The following is a 27,164-nucleotide window of genomic DNA, read 5'->3' on the forward strand; positions in this document are numbered from 1 at the left end:
ACGGGACATTTTTGGTATTTTCCATGGTGGGCCTCTGGGCTTTTTCCGGTTTCTCTCTCTTCACCAAATTTGAATAATTTGAATTATTTCATCTTATTGTTCTAAGTTAATTTCATATGAGCTAGCAGGGGAACCTAATGGACCTATAGATCATGAGCTCCAACGATTCGAGATTAACTGGTCAAACTCTTTTAGACCGAGCTAATCAACATTCGTTAACTAATGGGTCATTCCACTAAAGTTCTGTTGTTGCACTTTCCTTACTATAGATATATTTCTATCCATCTGATGTAACCATGATCAGTAAGTTAATCCTTCATAGGTTATTTATAATCATGACTGGATCAAAATACCATTTTACCTCTGAGATTACATCTTGTTCCTTAAGTCCCACTAATCCACTATTGAATAATTGGTTTAAGGTCCAACCTATAAAACGAATCCCTCTCGGGTCAATAAGAAGGTGGGATCCCTTGTTCAGGACTTAGATTCAGTTCTTAAGGGAACAACCTATCTACTAATCTTAAAGTGGGTAGAAGTGAATTCTTTCTTGCACCTATGTCCCTAGCTATCCACTTGGTCTTACCCTTGAAATGGGAGGCTTGTTGGGTCAGCGCCGTTGAGCTGCCCTCACCCATGCAGATCTAAGGATAATACCGTTTGAACAGAAGTTCATAGTTAGCTCAGGATTAAGATTAAGTTACATACATCATCAAAAATCAAAATAGTCAGTTTTATATAGTTAACAATGTTATAACTTAAAAGTGATTATTTCATGGTTCCAGTCTTATCTAAACTCTTTACATAGGATGCCCCTACTCTCATGTCTTACATGAACAATTCATGATCGCTTCGTTTGTACTAACTACAGAGTGAGTTGTATCTATAGTGTTTCCATAATAAGGAGCTCAACCTTATTTGTACACTATAGACCGTTTGGGTTATATACTCGAACTTGATCCACATTTATGTCCTACAAAAGGTTCAAGTCTATACTAGATAGTCTCAAGACCTTAGTTTATTGGATTCAAGATTATAGTATTCTATTTTCACTAATATGTCCTCAATAACTACTTTATTGAATATAATGTAATTTAAGTTACAAACTATGAGATTTATGACATAAATTCCAACATGATGTGATTGAATGATTGCATGTGTAATATAATAAGTGCATGAATGTTTTTCTAGCCTTGTCTTCTTTGCTGCGTTATTAGGATATGCCTATGATACACTTAGCCAAATCTAGCTTAAATAGAGCTTAAAAAGGATAGGATCTACTCTTTAGAAGTTGAGAAGGTTTCAACACTATTGTCTTGCCAAACATGAGTTAGAAACCTCTTATCTAGCCACAACGAACTAGATTCCTTTAGAAAAGATTAAGCATTGATGAAACTTGTTGCCACTCCGAAGGGAGCAATCAAACTTAGAAACTAAGTTTTGAACCAAAGAAGGTTAGCCCATTGGTTGTAGCAAGGTCTAGTTACCATATTGCATACCAAAGAAAAGAAAAGAGAGGCTTGCAAAAAAAAAAAAAAAGCAATTGAAAAAAAAGTGAGACAATCAAGAGCTAAAAAATGCAATATGCATTAGAAAAAAAGCTTGTAAATAAAATAGTGAGAAGTCAGTTAGGTCAAGTAAAATGTGTTGAGTTCCATAACTATCAGAACTTTTGGGGTAAAACTTCACTTTTGATTTAAGCAAAACCCCACAACCTTCTTTTAGCGTTCTAAACATAGCATTGAGTTTAATGAGAACTTTAAAAAGAGGAGGAATCCTTCATGATTCACAGTAAGGGGAAAACAAGTCTAAAGTATCTTTCATCTTTTCAAAGTATGTCTAGCATCCGAGTAGCAAAACTTGAGTGTCTATCTAAACGTGCTTGTTTTAGATGAACTTAGTTAAACCCCAACCTCAATCGATAGTTTGTAGTCTCTTTGATAGTTTGAACTAAGTTTAAGCATAGATTTGGATAGATTGTTAAGATATTGAGTAACGTCGCTAGGTTGACTCGTTAGAAATGCATCAACATTACAAATCAATACAAAAGAAATACAACAAAATGAAGTATAAAGAAATGAATCGAGCCTCAGAACATGATTTCTCATATTCCTTGACTCTAATTTTTGTCTGATGTGATGAGGGGGAATGGTAGGGGAATTCTCTCTCTCTTGTTTTGGACTCTCACCTAAAACTTTAAGAAAGAAGGGATGAAGGGAAGAATGAGCATGCTCTCTGGGATCAAATTTTTGCACACTTTGATTCTGAAGTGATTGCCTCTATTTATTGGCAAGGAGCGATGTGACAGAACATTTCATGTCTTATTAATTCTTCTGATAAAGCTGCATCGGTGTTGATGATGTCCTTTTGTCCTTTTTCTAACATTCATGCCAACCAATTTTGTTTGCTAATGCTTTAGATCACCTAGCTTGTTATGATCATTGCCTTGATGGTTGTACACGTCTCCTCGCTTGACGCTTTATCACCAGGTCTTTTTGCTTAAAAAATCTTACGATAATGGTTGTACACGACTTCTCATCCTCTCATTGTCCACTTTATCATCCCTTCGAATTCAATTCTTCTTAAAAGTTTTCTCTTGGGTGATAGCTTGAATTTAGATATAACAACAATCCACAATTAAATAATCAACTAGTTGTTAATACATTATTTACCCCAAGTTACATGATCGCTTACCACGTGATACACAATCGTGAATAAGGACTGCACGATCGTGCATAACTGGTGCACGATTATGCATTAGTGATACCTAATCGTGTATCCATTATGCCTGATCATGCATGATGTATACGTGATTGCTCAATTATTTATGCACGATCGCTCAGAATGTATACTTAATTTTTTGTTATGGAATATTTTTTTATCCACCATTTGGTAGGATGGAGCTTGTCAACTTCGCCTCAATATTCTAGGAATGTCTCCCTTTCTTATTTTTGTGGCTAGGTGCTCATGGTTTGTGGAGTTCTCTTTGCAAATTGAATGCGGGATGGGTCACTAGGTTTTGTTACCGTGAATGATGTATCTCATCCCTTGTATATATATAATCTTGTAAGTTTGTCATTAAAGTTCTAAATCTGCGACTTGGCAACGCGAGGAGACATGGTTATGCGATAAAAGGTGCTAACTATGTCTTTGGGCTAGTATCATGGAATAAAAAGTATACATCTTAGCTATGCGTTGCTACTTCTACTTAGTCTGCATTGAGACAAGTTTTCTTCTCGTTTGTTCAAGTGTAAGCGAAATGAGAGATTTTCTAGGTAAGTCAGGGTCGTACACAAGGAATTTCTTATCAATATTAGCCATAATGCCTACTTCCAATTTCAAGCAGTGTAAATCTATACAATATAATTATAAATGTATGCTAGTTCTATTATTTATACTAAGGGGTTCTGTAGAAGGAGGAATGGAGTGGAAGGAATATGGAACTCGAACTAATTTGAATTAAAGAAAGGTGCAGGAAAGCTTAGGCATTGTACCATGATCGTTTAGAAGGAGCTTACTCCTACGCATGTGGCCTGTTAATTGTGTGTTGACTGAGGTATTTTTGGTATTTCGCACTATGGGCTTGTGAGCTCTTTCCTTTTTTAAAATTTTTCTGTACGATGTAAATATTTTTCATGTTTTGTTCTATTTTTGAGAAAACCTCTAAAAAAAAGGTTGAAACTATTTTCACATATAACCAAAAAAAAAAAAAAAAGAAATAGAGACATTTCTAGACATAGCAAAATGAATCAAAATATTTACAAAATGTAGTAAAATTTCAGATCTATCATATATATTGATATACTTCTTTCAGTGTCTTAGTTTTTAAAATATTGCTACCTTTTGTTATTTTCAATAAGTTTATCATTTACAACAATTCCAAAAAAAAATAAAATTAAATGAGCTATAGAAAATTCGATAGATTTTGTTATATTTATAAATAATTTTCAATTTATGCTATATTTAAAAATATAATATTTTTAAATCTAGATATCACCAAAATTTTAAGCTATGTTTTTATATGACGGTTAAGTTACAAGTTTAGTCTATAATTTTAAAAAATTGTAACTTATAAATAGTTAAACTTTCAATTTTGATTCTAACATGTCACTTTAAAAATGTCGAACATAACTATGCACTTTTAGTTAACATATATATTTGTTAACTAAAACTTTGAAATAAGTTTAATTGGAGAAGAATTTGTTTGTCTAATAAAACGGTTAATTTGTAAACATTTCCAATATTCAATATAGTTATTGGATGCACAATTGATATTTTAGGAGTCTTCTAGATAAAAAATAACAAATATAAAAATCTATTATGAGTTTTTTAAAGTTCAAACGTGATATATAGACACAAATTTAAGATTTCTTCTGCCCAAAATTTTTTGCTTACGTAAATTTGTGGCATCACATGAATTTTTTGGAAAGCCAGCTCGCCGAATTTAAGTACTTTTCAGGAGTTGGAGTGAGTTAAGGTAAATTAGTTAAAATAACTAACTCATCTCAATTCCAAATTCCAAATTAGTTTTTAATACGACATGAGATGAGAGATGAAAGATTCTTTCAACTGAGCAGTTGGCCAAATCAATGTCAAGTTAGCGAGCTATATATTAAATTGAAAAATTTTATCAACCCTCGTACCTAACTTGAATTGGTGTGAAAAAAAAGAAAAAAGAAAAAAAAGAAAAAAATTTGGTTTGAATATTATTATTATTATTATATATCCCACTTTCTCCAATCTCGCGCCCAATTTGTCCCTAAAAGAAAAGTAGACATCATTTCATTCTCCCGCTCCACTTCCCAAAGTCTTCCCTCTCAAAATTCTTTTTATTATTGTTCTTTCAAATTTCTTCGTTTTCTTTCAATTCACCATTTGGATTTCCCCTGCTTTCCCCAATCGCATCCACTTTGTACCACTACTGGGTCAAGTCCAAGGAAGAACAATCCGCTCAATCTACATTAACCATTCAAATCACAAGGTAATCTTCTTTTCACATTCTATGTACTTTCCAGAAATTAGGGTTTCTCGTTTTTCTTTTTCTTTTAATTAGTTGATTCAACGTCCATTGTTTTTGTTATTGAAGTGATGATTGAGTCTTGGTTACTAGGCTTGCTAAAATCCATTTTTCATCGCACATTATCATTGTGTCTGAATAATGGAGTCGGATATTTTTTCTTCGACAATATTCGCAAGTTACATTGGCTAATAAAGGAATGAGTAAACAAAATCAAATGAGGATGATTTGAAATGCTGTAACAGAGCACTGCCTCGACTGTGTGGAATGTCTCGGATGGAGTTAGACAAATTTAAGGCATTATTAGAACATAGTTAAAGTTGCTCTTAAACATTATTAAAATTATTCTAAACTAATTTTGATAATAGGAAAATTGCATTTAAAAGTTTAAAATTAAATATTAAATTAATTTTAAGAGATGAAACGTAGTGTCAAAGTGATTAGAACTATTTGAAATAGGACAAAAATGATTTTAACTCTTAAAAAACCACACCGTGTACTTAGCACTTTGATCGGGTCAGTGTAATACTCTGACGGGAAATGGCATTGGACATGGAAGAAAATGTAAGCCATTTGAATTTTTGTTCGTGTTCTAACGGGTACATATTTACTTGATTGTTACTGGAGACACTCATGTTGTTAACCTCCAGTGTGTTTCTTTTGTTCCATGCTTCGTTATATGCTTAGTCGTCTTCATTTTTTTAAATGAGTCAGACTGTTTTGTTACTTTCTTATGCATTTATGTATTTCTTTTCCGATTTGAAATTTATACGAGTCAAGTTTTTAAATTTTTTATCCCAGCTGCTACATAGTTCTCTAGTTTTATTTGTTTTTTTTTTTTTAATTTCTTTTGAATCAGTAATGTGATTTTGATAAAAATACTTAAAGGAATACTTCATACCTCCATTAAATGCAGGGTTTAGCTAAGTTTGTTGAGTAGAGTCGACTGTGAATATGATGGAGGAAGATGCCAAAGAACAGCTGAAGGGTACAGAGCTTCAGGCAAAAAAAACCCAGGTAAAATAACGGGGCTAATAATGGCAGCATGTTTTTCAAAGTTTTAAACATTTTGCCTCAATTTTCAAAATTACCTTCCATCTTTCTTCCATCCTTCTCTCATTTGAACTCTCCTCTGATGTTGTAGGTTACTCAGTTGCCTTGCGATGGCGATGGCATTTGCATGCTCTGTAAGGCCAAGCCTTCTGACGTGGAGACGATCACTTGCAAAACTTGTGTCACCCCGTGGCATGTTAGTTGTCTCTCAAATCCCCCTGAAACCCTGGCATCCACCCTTCAATGGGACTGTCCTGATTGTTCCACCCCTCCTGAAGATGTTCCCCTTCCTCCGTTAGGAAACCATTCTTTCCCCACTGCGCCTTCTAGTGACCTTGTCACATCGATTCGAGCCATTGAGGCCGATGCCTCTCTTACTGACCGTGAAAAGGCAAAGAAGCGCCAGGAACTTCTCAGTGGAAAGTTGCAGTCTGACAAGGACGGCCATGATACCAACAAGGAAAAGAAAAAAAAGGGCGATAATGTTTTTGATTTGCTTGACGAGAGATTGAACTGTTCCTTCTGCATGCAGTTACCAGAAAGGCCTGTCACCGTAAGTTTCTTATTCATACTTCTTTGACATGGTAGACCACCTGCTTCTTTCTTCTTGCCCTTGCATTGCTTGTAATGATCTTTCAACGTGTTTTTAGTCGCCTGTTATCTAGAAAATGATGTCATCTTCTATCTAATCGATTTTTATTCTTGATTCACTTTTTATATCGAAGAAATATTTTTGTTGTAATTTATAATAGCCATTTTTACGGTTTCACTTCAATTCGTCTTCTGTTCAATAGTTTGACTAAATAAAAAAGAAATTTACATAAATGTAACAAAATACCAAACTATTTACGGTCCGTATAACAAAGCCCATAAAGTTAGCCATTTTTTAAATATTTCAGGTTTGCCATTCCATCTTTCTTTTGCGATTTGTCTTCCTCCTACGATTTTGTCTTTTTCTTTCCTTTTTTTTGTGTAATTTCTTTTCATCATCATTCTTATTTTTCAATTCTTTATTTCTGTCGTTTAGTTTTTTTTATCATTTTTTTGCTTTTCATCGTTTTTCTTCTTTTTTTTTTTTTGCTTTTCCATCGTCTTTTTACTTTTCTTTTTCTTTTTTCGCTGCGATTTCTATTCATCGTCTTTTTTTTATGTCGTGTACAAAAAATAGCAAAATCTAAAATATCGTGTTGCCCTAGAGTTTGACTGAAGTAGCTAAATCTAAACGATTTTGTATAAATTGTAGTCATATTTAAACGATTGCGTATAAATTGTAGCCCGTTAGAATTAGTAGGGCTTTGCCCTAGAGTACTTTTGGAAAGAATAATATATAAGATTTTATTTCTTAAATATTTTCTAGATCTTTTCATTTCTTACTCTTATTGTACTCTATTTATTCTCCCTTTGTACCTATTGTATTTTGTTCATAAGAAAAATAATAAAAACTAAAGTATCGTGGTTTTTCTCTCGGTTCTCGAGTTTCCTCGTAAGTCTCGGGTTGTTCTTAATTGCTTTCAATATGGTATCAGAGCGAAGCAATAACGAAACCCTAGAAAATAACCTACGAGAAACCCAGATCGAAACTGAACCCGTCACTGCCGCTATCGGAATCGTCGTCGCCATGGAGAAACTGCTTCAGAATCTAAAGAAACCTCCGATCTACCTAACGGGAGTGGTTTCGCAGTCGTATGCGCCGCCGTCTGACCAGAAGATGATTCACGCGCCGCTCGTGTTCGGTGCGTGGGCCCACGCGTTGCCGCCGTTTCACCTCACCGCCCAGCCCATTCCCTTCTACGCGTCGTCGGATGTCCAACCGTCAAACCCTTCCGGCCATCCACATCCTCACGCGTCTTCTATGAGTTTCGGACAACAACCCTCAATCGTAAATCTGTCAAATCTGTACAGTAAGCATTCGCTGTACTTTGACTCTTTACAGCAATCGCTGTTTTCTGGTAACGGAATTGGTCAACCTCAAACATTGAACCAGACGAGTCTTCGATGCATTCCAAACCAATCGAGTTGTCGATGTATTCCAAGAACTTGGTAACTTCGTTCCCTAATTTACCGTCAAATTATATAAATGGCTCTTTGGGTTCGTCTACAGGGAATTTTTCAAGTGAAATTAAATAGGCAAAATCATTTTTCTTGGTGCCAATCAATAAAGATGTTCCTCGAAGGTCGACACCAGTTCAGCTTCTTAACTGGAGAGACTGTACGTCATTCACCAGGAGACGCCTTGGAACGACTCTGGAAAGGGAAGGACTCACTTATTCGGTCCATGCTGATTAATAGTATGGAACCACAGATCGGCAAGCTTCTACTATATGCAGCCACAACAAAAGATTTGTGGGATACAACTCAGACCCTTTACTCGAAACGACAGAATGCCTCTCGGTTATATACACTGCGAAAATAGGTCCATAATTGCAAACAAGGGACCCTAGACGTGACTACCTATTTTAACAAGCTCTCTCTCTCCTCTGGCAAGAGATGGATTTGTGCTGAGACAGTTTGGGACACACCAAATGACAATACACAATATGTTAAACTTGAAGAGGCTGACCGTGTTTATGACTTCCTTGCAGGACTTAATCCCAAATTTGATAATGTTTGTGGTCGTATACTCGGACAAAAACCTCTTCCCTCCCTAATGGAAGTTTGTTTTAAAGTCCGCCTGGAAGAGGATCACACTAATGTCATGGGTGTATTGACTACCCCTACCATTAACTTCGCTGCCTTTAGTGCTCGGTCCTCAAATCATGACAGTGACAAGAATAATGGGAAGTCAATTCCTGTGTGTGAGCACTGCAAGAAACAACGGCACACCAAGAAACAATGACACACCAAGAAACAATGGCACACCAAGGATCAGTGTTGGAAACTCCACGGTCGTCCCCCAGGAGGTAAGAAACGGTCCTCTAATGAGAAACAGAACTCAGGACGTGCCTACATTAGTGAGACTACCCCTGCCAGCACTTCTCAATCAACTGATCCTACTGCGAGCCAGACCAAGACTCCGACTCTGGGTGCCATTGCTCAGTCAGGTATGCCTCAGTCCCTTGGGTTTATTAGCGTTGATGGAAAGAATCTCTGGATCTTAGACTCGGGGGCTACAGATCACTTGACAGGTTCTTCGAAACAGTATCTCGTATGCCCCGTGTGTTGGTAATGAAGAAATCCGAATAGCCGATGACTCTCTAGCTCCGATCGCTGACAAAGGACAAATAGTTCCCTTTGACGGTTTTTCTCTCCTGAATGTTTTGCATGTCCTTAAACTGTCTTACAATTTGTTATCTATAAGCAAGATCACTTGTGAGTTGCATTGTAAAGTTATCTTCTTACCTGAATCGGTTTATTTTCAGGATATGAGCTCGGGAGGACGATTGGCACTGCTCGGCATAGCAGGGGACTTTACATCCTTGATGATGATACCTCATGTAGTAGTTTGTCTAGGATTAGTTTACTGTCATCCTACTTTAGCACTTCTGAACAAGACTGTATGTTGTGCCATTTTCGACTGGGCCACCCAAACTTTACATATATGCAATATTTATTTCCCCACATTTTTTTCTAAACTTGATGTCTCTTCTCTATCTTGTGATGTGTGTATCCCGGTTAAACAACATCGGGTCTCTTTTCCTTCACAACCATATAAACCTACACAACTGTTTACCCTCATTCATAGTGACGTTTGGGGTCCTTCCAAGGTCACCACCTCCTCGAGAAAGCGGTGGTTTGTAACTTTCATCGATGACCATACCCGTCTTACTTGGGTCTACCTTATCACATATAAATCCGAGGTTCCATCCATTTTCCAAAACTTCTATCATACTATCAAAACACAATTTCATACAAAAATTGCAATTCTTCGAAGTGATAATGGTCGGGAATTCCAAAACGATAACCTTAGTGAATTTCTAGCCTCCAAGGGGATTGTTCACCAAACCTCGTGTGCCTACACTCCTCAACAAAATGGAGTGGCCGAACGAAAAAACCGTCACCTTGTGGAAGTAGCCCGTTCACTTATGTTTTCCACTTCCCTTCCATCATACCTGTGGGAAGATGCTATTCTTACAGCCGCTCACTTAATCAATAGAATGCCTTCTTGTATCTTCCACCTTCAGACTCCCTTAGATTGTCTTAAGGAGTTTTACCCCTTTACTCGCCTTGTTTTTGAGGTTCCTCTTCGTGTGTTTGGGTGCATCGCTTATGTCCATAATTTCGACCCTAATCAGACCAAATTTACCCCTCGCGCTCAGACTTGTGTGTTTGTTGGGTATCTCCTTCACCAACGCGGTTATAAATGTTTTCACCTGCCGTCTAGGAAATACTTTGTCACTATGGACGTTACTTTCTGTGAAAACCGACCATACTTTTCCGTTAGCCATCTTCAGGGGAGAGTGTGAGTGAAGAGTAACAACACATTTGAATTTGTTGAACCTACTCCTATTACCGTATCTGACATTGATCCTCATCCTATAATCTTACCCACAAACCAAGTTCCCTGGAAAACATATTACAGGAGGAATCTTAGAAAGGAAGTTGGGTCCTCCTACTAGTCAACCGCCGGCTCCAGTCCAAGATTTCAAACCTCCTCGAGACCAAGGTATGGAAAATCATAGAAAACCTTGTACTAATAATACGATGAGTGAGAATGACGGGTCTGATGTTGCTGTTCTTGAAAATATGGAAGAAAAGAATCGTGATGATGTGACTGAGGTTAGAATAGAAACCAGTAACGATGAAGCTGGACAGGGTCATACAAGTAAACTTGATGAGTATGATCCCTCTCTTGACATTCCAATTGCATTGAGAAAAGGTACCAGATCCTGCACTAAACATCCCATTTGCAACTATGTTTCCTATGATAATCTCTCTCCACAGTTTAGAGCGTTTACAGCAAGCCTTGACTCTACCATAATAACGAAAAATATCTACACTGCTCTAGAGTGTCCTGAATGGAAGAATGCTGTTATGGAAGAGATGAAGGCTCTTGAAAAGAATAGAACTTGGGAGATCTGTGCTTTACCCAAGGGACATAAAACTGTAGGATGCAAATGGGTGTTCTCTCTCAAATACAAAACAGATGGTACGCTTGATAGACATAAGGCAAGGTTAGTTGCAAAGGGATTCACTCAAACCTATGGTATTGACTATTCAAAAACTTTTTCTCCAGTTGCTAATTTGAATACTGTTAGAGTCCTGCTATCTGTTGCTGTGAACAAAGATTGACCTCTATACCAGCTGAATGTTAAGAATGCTTTTTTAAATGGAGACCTTGTGGAGGAAGTCTACATGAGCCCTCTGCCAGGATTTGAAGCCCAATTTGGTCAGCAGGTTTGTAAACTCCAAAAATCCCTATATGGTCTGAAACAGTCTCCGAGAGCACGATTTGATAGATTCACTACCTTTGTCAAGTCCCAAGGATACAAAGGCTTCCAAGACAGGGAATATTGTTATTCTAATAGTTTATGTGGATGTCATTGTTTTGACTGGAGATGATCAAACAGAAATCAGTCAACTAAAGCAGAGAATGAGTGATGAATTTGAAATCAAAGATTTGGGAAATCTGAAATATTTCCTTGGAATGGAGGTGGCCAGATCTAAAGAAGGTATTTTCGTATCTCAGAGAAAATACACCCTTGATTTGCTAACCGAGACGGGTATGTTGGGATGTCGTCTTGCTGATACTCCTATTGAATTCAACTGTAAATTAGGAAACTCTGATGATCAAGTTCCAGTTGATAAAGAACAATATCAGCGCCTTGTAGGTAAATTAATTTACTTATTCCATACTCGTCCTGATATTTCCTTTGCTGTGAGTATTGTCAGTTTATGCAGGCTCCCTATGAGAAACATAGGGAAACTGTCAATAGAATCCTGAGATACTTGAAAAATACACCTGGTAAAGAGTTGATGTTTAGAAAAACAAATAGAAAGACCATTGAGGCATATACTGACTCAGATTGGACAGGATCTGTTATTGACAGAAAGTCTACTTCCGGTTATTGTAACTTTGTTTGGGGCAATCTTGTAACTTGGAGGAGTAATAAGCAAAGTGTTGTGGCCAGGAGCAGTGCTGAGGCTGAATACAGAGCTATGAGTCTGGGAATATGTGAGGCAATTTGACTCCAGAAAATCTTGTCAGATCTTCATCAGGAATGTGAGACACCATTGAAGCTTTTTTGTGATAATAAAGCCGCTATTAGTATTGCTAACAACCTAGTTCAACATGATAGAACTAAACATGTTGAGATTGATCGGCATTTCATCAAGGAAAGACTTGACAGTGGAAGCATATGCATTCCGTACATTCCTTCAAGCCAACAGATTGCTGATGTTCTTACCAAGGGGCTTCTCAGACCACACTTCGACCTTTGCGTTAGCAAGTTGGGACTCATCGATATTTACGTCCCAACTTGAGGGGGAGTGTTAGAATTAGTAGGGCTTTGCCCTAGAGTACTTTTGGAAAGAATAATATATAAGATTTTATTTCTTAAATATTTCCTAGATCTTTTCCTTTCTTACTCCTATTGTACTCTATTTATTCTCCCTTTGTACCTATTGTATTTTGTTCATAAGAAAAATAATAAAAACTAAAGTATCGTGGTTTTTCTCCCGGTTCTCGAGTTTCCACGTAAGTCTCGAGTTGTTGTTAATTGCTTTCAATATAGCCATATCTAAACGATTGCGTATAAACTGTAGCCATATCTAAACGATCGCAAATATATTACACACACATTATTGACGGCGTGGTTGATGGATTATTTTTGGTATTTTACACAATGGGCCTCTAGGTTTTTTCCGTTTTTAAAATTGTTTTATAGAGCGTAAATATTTTATCACTTTTTTATATTTTTGAAAAGACCCCTAAATAAAAAATAAAATGACTGTTTATTTTATTTCTTTTGACTTTTGGATTTCACCCTTCAATCGATTGGGGTTCCTTTGTGTGTGCATTAATAAGTGAAGAATCTCTAATTTTGAGTGCCAAATTTTTGTCCAAATTTTTGTCGTATTGTATCTTTAGTTTATCGGATTAAAGTTTGTAAATTCTAATTGTAATAAGCCTTCACTTACCATTAATGGTTTTTGAACTGGTTTCAGATAACTGATGCTTCTTTCAATTAATGTTTATAGGTGTTTTACGTTATTAGAGTTATCATTCATATCAAAATTCACAAGAGGTTGTTTAATTTTTATTATTATTTTTTATTTGAGGTCATTCTCAAACCTTCATCAAAAAGCTTGGCTATTAGGTGGAAACACGGTGCTAATGAATATTTTGATGATAGGTAATTATGAAATTGTGGATATAAAAGAACGGATTTTGTCCTTCATAGTTGACTATTTTTTCTCAAAATTTAACCACCATCATTTCTAATATGTTATTAAAGTTTTGATCCTGCTTACAAGTTTTAAGAGAGCATTTTTATTGATACCTATACTGGATGTAGCCTTCATAGATAGTATTCGAAGAATTTTTCAAATGATGTCTTAATGATTACAGCTTAACAATATTGTCTGAATTAGACATGGAATCTTCAACTTTAAGCGATAGCTGTAGATGCTTTGTCTTAAGAAGTTATTCTCAGATTGATATATAACTATATCGTTTTCTATATTTGATTTGCACTATTTTTTGGGCATTTTCAGGATTTGCTTATCTACTTACCTTCAGTTTCCATAAGTCTGTCTTAATGGTGGCCAAGTGGAGGGGTAATCGTACAAACGAAATTAACTCTAACAAACCGCTCTGCCTAAGCATTGAATATATATGCTTTTGAATTGTGGATGTCTAATTCATTATGCACCAGTCTTGTATTATCACTTGCAAGTTGTTTGAAAGTATTATTGAGTGCTTAGATTGGGACGAATGATGGATTTTACACTTGAAGAGTAATCATTGGAAACGTAAAGCAATATTGTTGAGGTTTGTAGGATGAATCTGTTCTCTTCATTTCATTTTTGATGTTCATGAAAGTTCCATGTAGACTAAGGTTGTTTATTCGTCATGGTGACGAAGTGTTAGGCTCCCAACTTATTCATACTTCTTTTAAGAGGGGTGGGAATGAACCTACTTAGTTGTACGATTAGGAGTGTTTATATTTTGTGATTGTTCTTTGTGTATTTTATGCTTACTTTGTTGTATTGGTGTAAACTAAGAATCTAGAGATCCACCTGCTCAAAAGGTGCAATTATGTAATTTTGTGTTCTTATGTAATTTATTGTGACTCTCGTGGAGGAGTCCTTACATTGGTATCATACCAGTAATCCTGGGGAGACCAAAAAGAATGATGCAAAACTGACTCGAGGGAAGGGTTGAGGCATTGGAACGAACACTATGTGACGTACAAGAAGAAGTTCAAAAGGTTTGGGATTTGGATCTGGCGATGAAAGAATTGACAGAAAATATGGGGAAGATCCTTTTGCAAATGCGGAAGCAAAAGAAGGTGGAATATTAACTAAAGTTCATCAACTTTGAACATCAGGGAAAATGATGACAGAAACACGTAGAGCTATCTCTTCCCTACCCTAGGGTCCATTGAGGGTTTCTGTGCTGTAAGAAAAATTTATTCACTCAGAAACAATTGTAGGTTGGTGGGGGGCAGGGGAAGAACAAGAAGATGGGTATGCTGATTGTAGTAACTTCAAGAAAGTCGAGATGCCCATTTTTTATGGTGAAAATCTAGAAGCGTGGTTGTTCTGAGTAGAAGGATGTTTCGACATCAACCGGTTGTCTAAATTTGAGAAAGTAATGATAACCTCCATTTTTTTTACCACGGCCACCTTACACTTGTATCGTTGGGCAGAAGGAAGGGAACAATTTGAAGGTTGGAACTCGGAAAGACTTGAAACATCGTAAGGTAATGGGCCAAATCAAAGATGAGGAAGAAATCATTTTAGTTGACGGTAAGGTCGCCCATAACTTCATTGCTTTGTGCATTGTGGAGAAGTTAGAATTACCAGTAACAAACACGACCAACTATGGGTGATTGTCAAAATTGGCATGGAGATGCAGGGAAAAGGGTTAAAGGGATATGCAAAAATGTCCTAGTGGCGATGTTCTTCTTTATGACAAAGGAACAGTATTTGACCTTATAATTGGGTGGGCTTGATCTTATTTTGGGCATGTAATGGTTGCAAACTTTAGGAATGAAGAACTTGATTGAAAAAAATTGATACTTTCAATTTGTACGAGTGAGGAATGGGTGGTGATCAAAGGGGACCCAACCTTGATGAGGAAAGCGGTCTTGCTTAAAAACATCCAAAAGTCATAGGACCGCACATACCAAGGGTTCCTTGTTGGAATGTACATGATTATGGCAGAGTTAGAAGAAGAGCTTTGGCAGTGACTCCTACTATTACTATACGCTGAAGATGAACTTTCGACTCCTTGCACTTGCGTTTTTCAAATTCTCGATAAATTGTTCTTGAACTTTGAGTCCAATCACATAATAATTTTGAAAGATAGTGTCGATGAATTTGAGGCCTTACCGATACTCTACTGTGCAAAAGAATGTGATTGAAAGGTTGGTGAATGAGACGTTGATGGCAGGAATGATCATACCCAACCATTGGCCTTATGCTAGCCCAATCTTGCTAGTTAAGAATATGGATGAGTGCTGGCGTTTCTATGTCGACTATCAAGTGTTGAACGAGTTAATGGTGTCAGATAAGTTTCCAATATTAGCCATTGAGGAACTGCGAGATATGTTGCATGGTGTGAAGGCTTTCTTTAAGATGGTCCTCTAGTTGGGATATCACTAGATTCAATTCAAAAGGATGACATTCCCAAAATGGCTTTTGAAACCCATGGTGGTCATTATGAATTTGTTATTATGCCATTTGGTTTTAAGGATGCCTCGGTGACTTATGATACTCACATGGATTAGCTACAATCCATATTTGCGACCTTGCACGCTAATTTTTTGTTTGGAAATTTCAGAAAGTGAAATTTTGTCTAAAGCCACTTAGAGTATTTAGGCATCGGCTAAAGCCACTTAGAGTATTTAGGCATCGGCTAAAGCCACTTAGAGTATTTAGGCCACTGGGTCTCGAACAAAGGGGTGGGGCAGTTGTCGAATGGCTATAGTAAGCGAGAGCTAGAGAATTGTGAAGTTTCCTTTGCTTGATGAGCTACATTTATGTAATTTGACAACATTGACTATTTTAGATGTAAAGATATTGCTTGTGGAACTTAAGTCTAATGACTTTCGTGGCAAAATTTGTGATTATTTGTAGGCTGGTCTGGAAAGCCATCCGAAGTTCTCCCTTATTCAAGGTAAACTTGTGTAGAAGGATTCTTTGGTCCTCTTGTCCTAGCCTACATTGATACTTGTGATTCTCCACCCTTACCAGGATTATGTTCTGGGAGGTCATTCGAGATTTTTGTGTGCATATAAGTGATTGACAAGTGAGTTATATTGACCATGACGAAGAATAAGATGAAACAATATGTCAATTAGTGTGAAATATGTCAAATGAACAAGTCAAGTATGTTGTCGTTTGCTAGGTTGTTGCAACCCTTACCCATTTTGAACTGCATTTTGGAATTATCTCTCAATGGATTTTGTTGATTCACTACCTCAAACCTAGGGGTTCGACATTGTGTTTGTGGTGGCACAAGTTTCCCAAGCTACTTGTGTCGGACCATGGTAAGATTTTCATTAGCCATATTTGGAGTGAGCTATTTAGGCTTCAACGAATGGAGCTGAAGCATGCTTACCCTAAATCGACAGCTAAACGGAGATTGTGCATGAGAGTTTGGATACCTATTTACTTTGTTTTTATGGGGAAAAGCCCAAGTAATGGTCAAATTGGTTAAGCTCTGCAGAGTACTGGCATGATACGTTGTATCATGTAACTCTAAAAACATCTCAATTTTAGATAGTGTATGGTTCTCCCATCATTGACATTTTATGGCAGCCAAAAAACTTTGAATGCCACCCTAGACAAGCAGTTAGGCGAGTGTGATAATGTTGTACATAACCTCATGTTTGGCATAACTAAGGCCCAAGAATGAATGAAGGAGTATGCCGATCACACCGCCAGATGAGGTGGGTGGGTGGGTGGGTGGGGGAGGGGGTTTATCTAAAACTTTGTCCCTATTAACATGCGACACTGGTAAAACGCTGTTGTGAAAAGTTGTATATGTGTGAGACTCGTGTCTGAAGTAGAATGGTCATTTTGGAAAAATGAAGTTTTGAATAAAGGATTTTGAAGGAGGCAATCTGAGGAGTGGTTCGCGTTGAAGCAAGGCAACTCGGGGAAGGAAACTACGAGCAAGACACAATAGGCGTTTTGAGTGTCAAACGCGAGATGAGGCTAGGCGTTAAGAGTTAGGGAAATTCTGGGAAATTTCTTAATTGTGCTTAATTAATGGGCCACGTGTAAGAGTTTGAGCTAAGCATGGTCTGGAAAGTTAATAGGCTTATACACGTAGCACTCAAGCAGGAATATGAAAGGCTAATGTGTATTTTATGTTTTATTGAAATGATGCGTGGAAATCTATTTAAGGAAAATGATTTTATGTAATGTATGTTCAAAATGTTTTCAAAAAATATCACTCACTAAGTATTTGATTTACGGTTTAAGTTGCCCTCCCTTAGGTCTTCAGGCGTTGAGGCAAGTTAAAAGAGTAAGGCAAGCTACACGCATTGAAGCTGAGCAAGGCATTCCAAATTTTACTTTATAGTTTATGTATCTAAGGAATTGTATGATATGTATACTTGGAATGCGTATTAGTAAGGAATAAAGAAGTCTTTGATATTGATGTCTTGCACTATATATTTCTTATCGTCAACGTCTAAACTCTTTTAGACCAAGCTTAATCAACATTCCTTAACTAAAGAGTCATTCCACTGAAGACTTTTAGTTCCACTCCCCTCACTATAGATATATTTCTATCCACCTGATATAACCATGATGATTAAGTCGATCCTTCACAGGTTGTTCGTAATCTCGGCTAGGTCAAAAATATCGTTTTATCCCCGAGACTACATCTTGTTCCTTAAGACCCACTGATCCACTATTGAACAATTGGTTTAAGGTTCAACCTATAAATCTAAATCCTTCTTGTATTAAGTTATTTGAATGGAAACTAGGCAATCAAAGCTAAAGTTCAAGGACTCAAGTTGAGTGTTCTAGCATTTCATCACGAGGCATTGAGGTTGCTCAAGTTGCGTCGCATGTGGCATCGCGAGGTTCAAGACACGTGTATGGTAGGGTGTGACAATATGAAACTTTGTTCTTATCAAATCCTTCAACGTATTGGGAAAAGTGGCACAAGCTAGACTTCACAGCTAAAGCATCAATTTTATCTAGTATTCCATATCTCGCAATTGAAACATGCATTGACTAGCAGCACGGCGTTGAACCACAACTACCACTCTTTAGTGATAATTTTATATGGGAAATTGTGCTTGCCCGAGGAAGTTTTTTCCTATCATTATAATGATGACAGGAGGGAATGGGAACTTTTGATTTAACAGAAAGGATGATCGGAGAATGAGGCAACTTGAGAGGGTATTGAGTTCATTTGAGGACAAGGAAACTTTCATCCCTGGGGTTGCTGTTAGGCCTGTACTTATCCATACTTATGTTAGGAGGGATAGGAACAGAAATTCCACTTCTTAGTTGTACTATTAAGGGTATCTATATTTTGTGATTGTTCCCTTTTGTGTTTTATGGTTACTTTGTTGTATTTGTGTAAACTAAGGATTGAGAGAGATCCACCTTCTCAAAAGGTGCGTACGTGCAATCTTTTGATTTCATGTATATATTGTTACTGCAATTGTATTTAGTCTGTATCTGGAAATAGGAAATGGAAGTACTGATTTGTAGAACTAAAACCAAATCCATGGTGGCTAATATGTGGAAGGAATTTAAGATGATCATTTGTGTTAGTGTTTTAATGTACATGGATGAGCTAAAGTAAGTGGATTAGTAATATATTTTCATTGATTCTTGTTGGCTTGTATCCTTTAGTGTAGCTGCTGTCTAGGCATCTTGTTCATGTGCAAGCAAAGTATTAATTAACCTTATCTATCATCAATTTGACTTGTTGCTTTTGTTCTACTAATAATATGGCCATGTCATTATCCAGACTCCATGTGGCCACAATTTCTGCTTAAAATGTTTCCAGAAGTGGGTTGGACAAGGTAAGAACACTTGTGCAAAGTGCCGCTCTGTGATTCCCCCAAAAATGGCTAGCCAGCCCCGAATTAACTCCACCCTTGTAACGGCCATTCGTATGGCTAAATTGTCAAAATCATTTGCTTCTGGGGGACCTCATAAGGTTTATCATGTTGTTCACAATCAAAATAGACCAGATAAAGCCTATACCACTGACCGGGCACAAAAAAAAGGAAAAGCTAATGCTGCAAGTGGAAAAATATTTGTTACAATTCCATCTGATCATTTTGGTCCTATTCCTCCTGAAAATGATCCTGAGAGAAACCAGGGTGTTCTGGTTGGTGAATGCTGGGAGGACAGGCTAGAATGTCGTCAATGGGGTGCTCACTTTCCACATGTTGCCGGTATAGCGGGACAATCGAGTATTGGTGCACAGTCGGTGGTTCTTTCTGGTGGCTACCAAGATGATGAAGATCATGGGGAGTGGTTTCTCTACACTGGAAGGTCTCTCTTTTCTTATTCTCTTGTTACTGCTTCTGTACTCTATCAAGTCTGTTCTTTCCCTGTCCGTTTTCTTGTTCTGGATTAACAAGCTATGTATTCAGAAGGTGTGCCTTTGCATTAATAATCACCTGATAAGTTATTTTAGTTTTTTTTTCATTGTTTTGTACCATTTCCCATCTCTTCTTCTACTTTCCTGTTTGTTTTTAGCTTCTGAAGAGCTGTTTAAAACAAGGTAAATTGTCTGGTATTTTAATTTACTTACCGAAATATTTATTTATTTTATATATTATCCAGTTATTATGCATAATAAATCATGTCGATGATTTTGGAATTAAATTGCAGTGGGGGTCGAGACCTTAGTGGGAACAAGCGTACAAGCAAGGATCAATCTTTTGACCAGAAATTTGAAAAATCAAATAAAGCGCTACAAGTTAGTTGTGCAAAAGGTTATCCTGTTAGGGTTGTCAGGTAGGTAGCTGCAAATTAATGCCTTATATTTCGTCATTCTGGAGTTTCTGTTATTAATACTCATTTATTATGTTTGAACCTTTAGTTATTTAGAATATATCTTTCTGAAGACAGTTACAGAACCCGGTTCATGGTGCCCTTGGTCTCTTGATTATTCATTTTCTACATAAAATTTATGCTGGCACTGTTTCAACTTACGGAAGAATTTATCTCTTAAAATTGAACGGGTGAATAGTTATTTGGTTCTCTACGTTCATGAAACTATAAAAGTTCATGGTTTTAATTAATCAATGATTTTTCCTGTGTAACGTGAGTTAGCTTGATTTTGAAAAAACTAAAGAAATACAGTTAAACTGCTACTATTTTGGCTGATCATGTCACGGTGTTTTTCCATGTTAGTCAGAGGTATGGAAAATGCAGAAAACTTCCACTATTTTATCTGTTTGTAAAAAATGCGTCTGTTTTTGAAGCCACGTATGAAGCTTCTTGTACCTTTATAGCTGTGATTGCATAACAAGTTGGTGAAATACCTTGGGGAAACTAGTGTTGCTCTCGGCTTCTTTATGTGGTGTATGTCGAGTAGAGCTTTATTCTGAACATGGATTTGAAGTTTTTTTAATGGCTAACGCTATATATTACATTCATTATAACAGGTCTCACAAAGAAAAGCGTTCCTCTTATGCTCCAGAGAAGGGATTGCGGTATGATGGAGTTTATAGGATTGAGAAGTGTTGGCGTAAAGTGGGAATTCAGGTATTGACGAGCCTTTTGATTACCATTTTGGGTTTTGGTTTCTTAATTTGAAATGTATAGATGTTCCGCAAACATCTTTGGTATGTTTTTCTCATCCCTAAAATTACGTTTGAATTTAAAGTCAAAATTGAAAAGCAAAATCAAATTCTTAAAAACTACCAATTTTAGTTTTAAAATTTTTCGGTTTGGTTTCTGAAAATATTAAACCAAAGCAGGTAATGAAGCAAGAAAACAATAAATGAGGGTAGTTATTATAAGCTTCATTTTTAAAACTGAAAACAGAATACTTATCAAATGACTGTTGCTTCTTTCCACTATTATATCTGCTGAACAAATTATTGATTAAATGTGTACCCTGAATTTAGGGATTTAAGGTATGTCGATATTTATTTGTTAGATGCGACAATGATCCTGCTCCATGGGCAAGGTTTGTGTTCTTTAATTTTGTAATCGCATTTCATGTTATCAAAGGCTAGTTGCAGCGTCTGGCTTTGCCTCCAAGGCATTTCCTTGATGAAACGCACTCAATAAGTTTTTAACTGCAGTGATGAATATGGAGATCGACCTAGACCCTTACCTGCAATTTCAGAGTTGAAAAAAGCCACAGATATTACGGAGAGGAAAGAAGGGCCATCATGGGACTTTGATGTGAGTGTTCTCCAGTTATTTTTCACTTGTGGGATCCCCTTTTCCCAACTAAACGAACACATCTTTTCCTTGGAATATCAAATTTTTATTTAATCATGATTCTAACAAATCTGTTACTTTGATAGTTTCATGCTTTTCAATCCGTCTGATCATTTCTTTCACATTCTTTTTTTTGTTTCTGCTTTTGAAAATTAAGTTTTGAAATATGAGCCAAATAAGCTGTGAGATTTACTTGCAGAAACTTTTTGATGTGCTAGAATTTAGGTAAGATTTCGGTTATAGGTTTTTAAAAAACTAAAGCAATTACGAAATATTGTTTTACTAAAGAAGTGCCCATACAGCAAAGGTGGGAAAAGAAGAGAATGATTGTAATAAGTGTCAAGTACATGTTCAATTGTACATTATGAAATCATTTTTAATTTTTACTTTATTTTATTCTTAAGATTTCAATAATGTTTCTAATGGGTCAAAGCCAACGGCAAGAAGATGAAGTTGCTCTTTTCTAAACATGAGTTTTAATTTTCGATTAGCATAAAAATTCAAAATCTTATGTTAACACAAGTTATAGAGTATAAAAAATAAAGTTTGTTTTTCCTAGCATTCGCCTTCTTTGACCTCAGAAAGAATTTTCCACCCTTTGAATTCACCTTTTCCTGAAATTTATTCAACTGCAGTTCTACTTGTATATCATTTGCTTACGTTTGGGCAAGTATTTTATTTCAGTAATAATTTAAATTCGATCTGTGTTCATTTGAATCTAAAGCTTATGAAATTGAAAAATAAACTTGTGTACATTTTCTTACTTTTGGTTTTGTCTAGTGATTACATAGTGTCTCGTGCATGGAGATTTTGACTACCTTTGTTTTTGGTTTATTGATAATTTTATTACAATTTATCTAAAGCTATATCTGTAAGTTTCTTTCAGGAGAAAGACAGTCGATGGAAGTGGACTAAAGATCCACCGACGAGCAAGAAACCAGTTGAAGCTCAAGATTCTACTGGGAAGAGAACAAGGATAAAAATTAGGCAATCACATAACATGAGTGTTCGAGAAAAGTTACTGAAAGGTCTGGGTAATTATATTACATCGAGTAAAATCCTTGAAAAAAAGGCTGTTACATTATTTTAACAAATTTCACTTGCTGCATGGAACTATGAGTGTGCAGAGTTTAGCTGCCTTATTTGCCGGGAGGTGATTAGTTTGCCAATTACTACGCCTTGTGCTCATAACTTTTGCAAGTCATGCTTGGAAGGTGCTTTTGAGGGAAAGACATTCTTGAGAGAGAGAAAAACTGGTGGACGGGCTCTTAGATCTCAAAAGAATGTCTTGACTTGTCCCAGTTGCCCCACAGACATATCTGATTTTCTACAGAATCTTCAGGTAATTAACTTGTGGGCTTAAATACTACTTTGTCCATTTACTTTCGAGATCATTTTTTCACCATATTTTCAACTTTTGGTTATTTTGTCTTGGTTTAAATACACTTCTGGTTCCTAAAATTTCGTAAAAGTATAAAATTAATTGGTTTCAAGTTTGTTAGTCCTTGAAGTAAGTAATAATTTTGTCTATATACATTGAAATATAGAGCAATTCGGTCTTTACCATGACAAATCTCTCCAAAATTAAGTTTAAATTTTTATTATACAATGATATATAAATTGTTACAAATTTGAAAGTACATGGACTAATCATTACGAATTAAAGTAAGGTCTAAATTGTTATTTTTGGGGACAAATAAACTCAAAATGCTCATTTTAGTGTTGGAACTTTTAGAAGGTTAATCATTTGGTTCATTTTAATTTCTCTCATATTTTAATGAAAAATTTTCCACAACATTAGCTAATAAAATTTGTTAAAATTTTTGCATTCCATTTTTAGCTGTACATCTGTATCGAAGAGTTCTCATTTTGTATAAAATTAAAGTTATTTTTTTTAACAAATGGAGATAAAATTAGTCAGCAGGAGAAGTGGTTAGAAGCGAAAGTATCATTCAAACCACAATATTTTGCTTTACTATAAGAGTAAATTGTTCCTTCTTCTGACTTGGATAGTTGGTATGAATAGGTAAATAGAGAGTTATTGGATGTGATAGAGTCACTAAAAAGTAAGATTGAAGAAGAGGATGCATCTGAAAAGCTGTGTGAAGAAGAGATAGATGAGGAAGAGGAGAATGATGAGGATGGGGATGAGAATGAAGGTAAGGGAAAAGATGAAAGCAACAGTCCTGTGGAAACAAGAAAACGAGCAAAGGTGGTGGATGATTTAGAATCAAAGAAGTAAACAAAGTGATGTTTTCTGGGGTCTTGGCTTGGCCCCGGAGAGAAGTAGAGATGACTGAGATTTTGTATTATCAACAAAATGTTGGGTAGATATGAATGTGGTTCATGTCTTTTGATTTGAACACAATATCAAGTGGCCATATTGTTAACCCGTGGTAGACACATTTTACTTTTATCTTTGAAACAACTTCTGTGTAAATGGGCCTATTCAGTTGGACTCTTGTATACACAGCCATGGCAAATGCTTTTGATGGAAATGTAAATTCCATTCAATTACAGTCTATTTCTAGGCTTGTTTTCAGTCCTGGAATACATTGTGACAAATGGGTTACTTATCAGGGAAGTTGAGCTGTGGTTTGGATAGGTATAAATTTTACTTCTATTTTGGTTTCTGAACTTATAAAAATATTTATTTACCCTAAACTTTTAAAAATTGTGTTTTAATCCCAAACTTTAAAGTGTTTATTTTATTTCATGCTGTTATGAGTTTATTAACCTAGAAAGCACGACATGTCATCGTCAGATGCGACATTAATAGTCCATGACACATGTTAGTCATGCCAAAATCAATGTTGCTTTTTATTTATTTTTTATTTTTATTTTCGACACGTGAAGACACGAAGAAACACGACTTCGACACATACACAAACCTAAACATTTCTAACCAATAGGTGGTAGAGAGAGGGTAATCAACGTTGACATGTTTGAGATCGACGACTGGTGTGTGATTGATTAGTGTGTGGCTATGAGTGACTGTGCGTGGAGAGGGAGGAAGAGCAAGATGTGCAGGGTAAAAAGGTAAAAGGGTTAGGGTTTCTAATTTTAAAAGAGTTTTTGGGTTTCTTTTCAAAATTCTATGGGATAATAAGTGATATAGCAATGTTTTTAGGGGCCATTTTGAAAAAATGGCAAATTCGATTTTTTTTTGGCAAAATGCACATGGGGCACTTACATGCTATTTTATAAAATACTAGAATACACACATTCGCATACTAATTTTTTCAATATTTATTCTCTTATCAAAAGTATCTTCAGAGTAATTAATCTGTGTTATGTATTTATGAGTCTGTAATTAATTTATACAGCGTAGCAACTTCTATCATAACCTCTTCCTAATATTTTGGAATTTAACAATTTGGTTGAAGATTTTAACAATTTTAGATTATTTTCTAAATTTTGAATTTTATTTTTTATTGGTTAATCTCAACCCTTGTTTTTATTTCAAAATATTCTAATAAGATGTTATTTCCAATCGCAACATTTTTCATATATCTCAAAATTTAATAGTTGTTTTGAATATTTAAATCAAGTTAATTATTAATTTTGAATTTTCGAATCTTAGATACTAACTTCAATTTCTAAAAGTTATTTTGGTTTAAAATACCACACTATATTAATTATCATATATGAGATTTGTTTTTTACATCATATGTTTAGTTATATTAACAAGTTTGAATTGTTTCAGTTTTTTGTCTTCATTCCTATTACCCTTGTAGCTCTCAATTGATTACTACTTCTTGTATTCCTCTTTGTCTTCTTGGATTTAATCTCTTTTGATTATGCAAAGAATAAAGTGTTTTTAAATGGATTTGGGTATTTTGTTTTTCATTCCAACAAAATAGCTTAAAATCTTGTGTGTGTGTGTTTTTTTTTAAATAAAAATGTCTCAAAATATTTATATATATTGTTAAATAGTCAAATATTATCTAATATAAATTAAATACTTCCCCTGAGAGGATGGAAATGATGAAGATAATCAAATCTTATGTATTTTTTAGATAAAAATTGTTGAGAAGGAATTAACTCTAGTTCTTCGAATATTATATGTTGAACTAAGAATGGCCCCATTTTTAAAATAATCGCGTGCTTGAAGATGAAGAGTCTATGTAGATTGTTTAAAAAAGGTCTTGATTATTGAGATTGTTTGATTGATTAGATTTTAAAGTTAGCTTTCATTAAAATGTAATTACATATTATTTTAGTTGTAGAAAGTAGTTGATAGACTATAGTGCTCTTATTGTCAATGGAGTGTAATTCTTAGTTTGACATACAACATCCAAAACTAAAGAGGTACAAAAGTCTTCCTCAGCAATTTTTATCTAAAAAAGAAATAAGATTTTGATTATTTTTACCATTTTCATCCTCTCAAGGGAAGTATTTAATTTATATTAGATAATATTTGATTATTTATTTAATAATATGTATGGAGATTTAGGGCATTTTTATTTTCAAAATACATGATTTTGAGCTATTTTTTTTTGGGATAAAAAATAAAATACCTAAATCTATTATGAGTAGCCATTTAGATTTGTTGCATGACAAGTTGGAGTTGGTCCTCGCGGTATAACCTTTAGGCGATGTAACTTCCGTTTAGAGTAAATGTTCTTTGAATGAAGTCTCCTGCTTAGTTTGTTAGACTATGACATGCATTAAAGAGAGAGAGTTTTAGAATTCTGCTTATGTCACGCCTCCACTAGGAATGTGTTCCTCCCTCGCGTTTCTGGGCACGAACGCAACTTAAGCCTTAAACTTGAACTTAGCTTTTATTTGAACTTTATCTGCAACCTAAGAAGAACAACTTACCATTATGAATAAAACAATTCACTTTAAAAAAGACTTAACAACTTTATTTATTCATCAACAAACTTGATACAAATAAAGTAACAACTTTAAATAAAACTAAAACTCAAGTTCCAGAACTTCAATGCCTAGCTCGCCTAGCTTCACACCCCAACAACTAGCAGTTCATATTCTCAATGCAGCCTCAAAGCCTCGATTGCCTGGGGAAGGGAAAACTTAAAACTTATGCCAAATGCTAAGTGAGTGATATTTTAAGAAATCCTTTAGAGAATACAAGCATGCAATAAAGCTTTCATATTTTGAGAAATATCTTAATGCTTCATTCTACGTTAAACAACACAAAACACATTAGCCTTTACTTATTCCTCTTTGCCTAGTCATTGAACTTCCTCAATGCATAGACTACTATGAGAATTCTCACTTCACCACTAGTATCTCTATGGACCTTCGTTTAATTCTAGTTGCTTAGACGATAAACTTGAACATGGACCACTCAACGAAAGACAGACTCTATTCTTATATGCACATAATAGCTAGCTCATGATAGGAATAAAGCTAATGTTTTACTCGCATACAAGCAACAAAATTTTGTTCTTTTATTTGGAAGAATCACTCACGAAACTTAGTCTTCTTTACTCTTCCCTCTCTCTTAACGCCTAGTTCTTCTTTTTCTTCCTTCTTATCGCCTAATATTCTTTCGGTAGAGCTTCAGTACTTAGGACTTCCT

General features: G+C 35.6%; 1 protein-coding gene across 1 annotated transcript; it reads left to right on the plus strand.

The window, feature by feature from the left end:
* Positions 1–4,650: 4,650 nt before the first annotated feature.
* Positions 4,651–24,290, plus strand: LOC103499094 (E3 ubiquitin-protein ligase ORTHRUS 2-like). Its single transcript, XM_008461988.3, has 11 exons — positions 4,651–4,981; positions 5,934–6,034; positions 6,162–6,623; positions 19,176–19,708; positions 20,051–20,176; positions 20,830–20,929; positions 21,295–21,356; positions 21,475–21,577; positions 22,503–22,644; positions 22,744–22,958; positions 23,643–24,290. Exons 2-11 carry the CDS (start codon positions 5,972–5,974, stop codon positions 23,856–23,858), a joined length of 2,022 nt encoding a protein of 673 aa, XP_008460210.2. The 5' UTR covers positions 4,651–4,981; positions 5,934–5,971; the 3' UTR covers positions 23,859–24,290.
* The last annotated feature ends 2,874 nt before the right edge of the window (positions 24,291–27,164 follow it).

Source organism: Cucumis melo, chromosome 10, assembly GCF_025177605.1.
Source record: "Cucumis melo cultivar AY chromosome 10, USDA_Cmelo_AY_1.0, whole genome shotgun sequence".
NCBI classification, from domain to species: domain Eukaryota; kingdom Viridiplantae; phylum Streptophyta; class Magnoliopsida; order Cucurbitales; family Cucurbitaceae; genus Cucumis; species Cucumis melo.

What these genes read in the sequence shown, in the direction of transcription:
- LOC103499094 (XM_008461988.3), top strand. Translation starts at nt 5,972, where the DNA reads ATGATGGAGGAAGATGCCAAAGAACAGCTGAAGGGTACAGAGCTTCAG. An exon ending in TATCCTGTTAGGGTTGTCAG is followed by an intron (nt 20,177 to 20,829) that starts GTAGGTAGCTGC and finishes TCATTATAACAG; the next exon opens with GTCTCACAAAGAAAAGCGTT. An exon ending in TCGAGAAAAGTTACTGAAAG is followed by an intron (nt 22,645 to 22,743) that starts GTCTGGGTAATT and finishes ATGAGTGTGCAG; the next exon opens with AGTTTAGCTGCCTTATTTGC.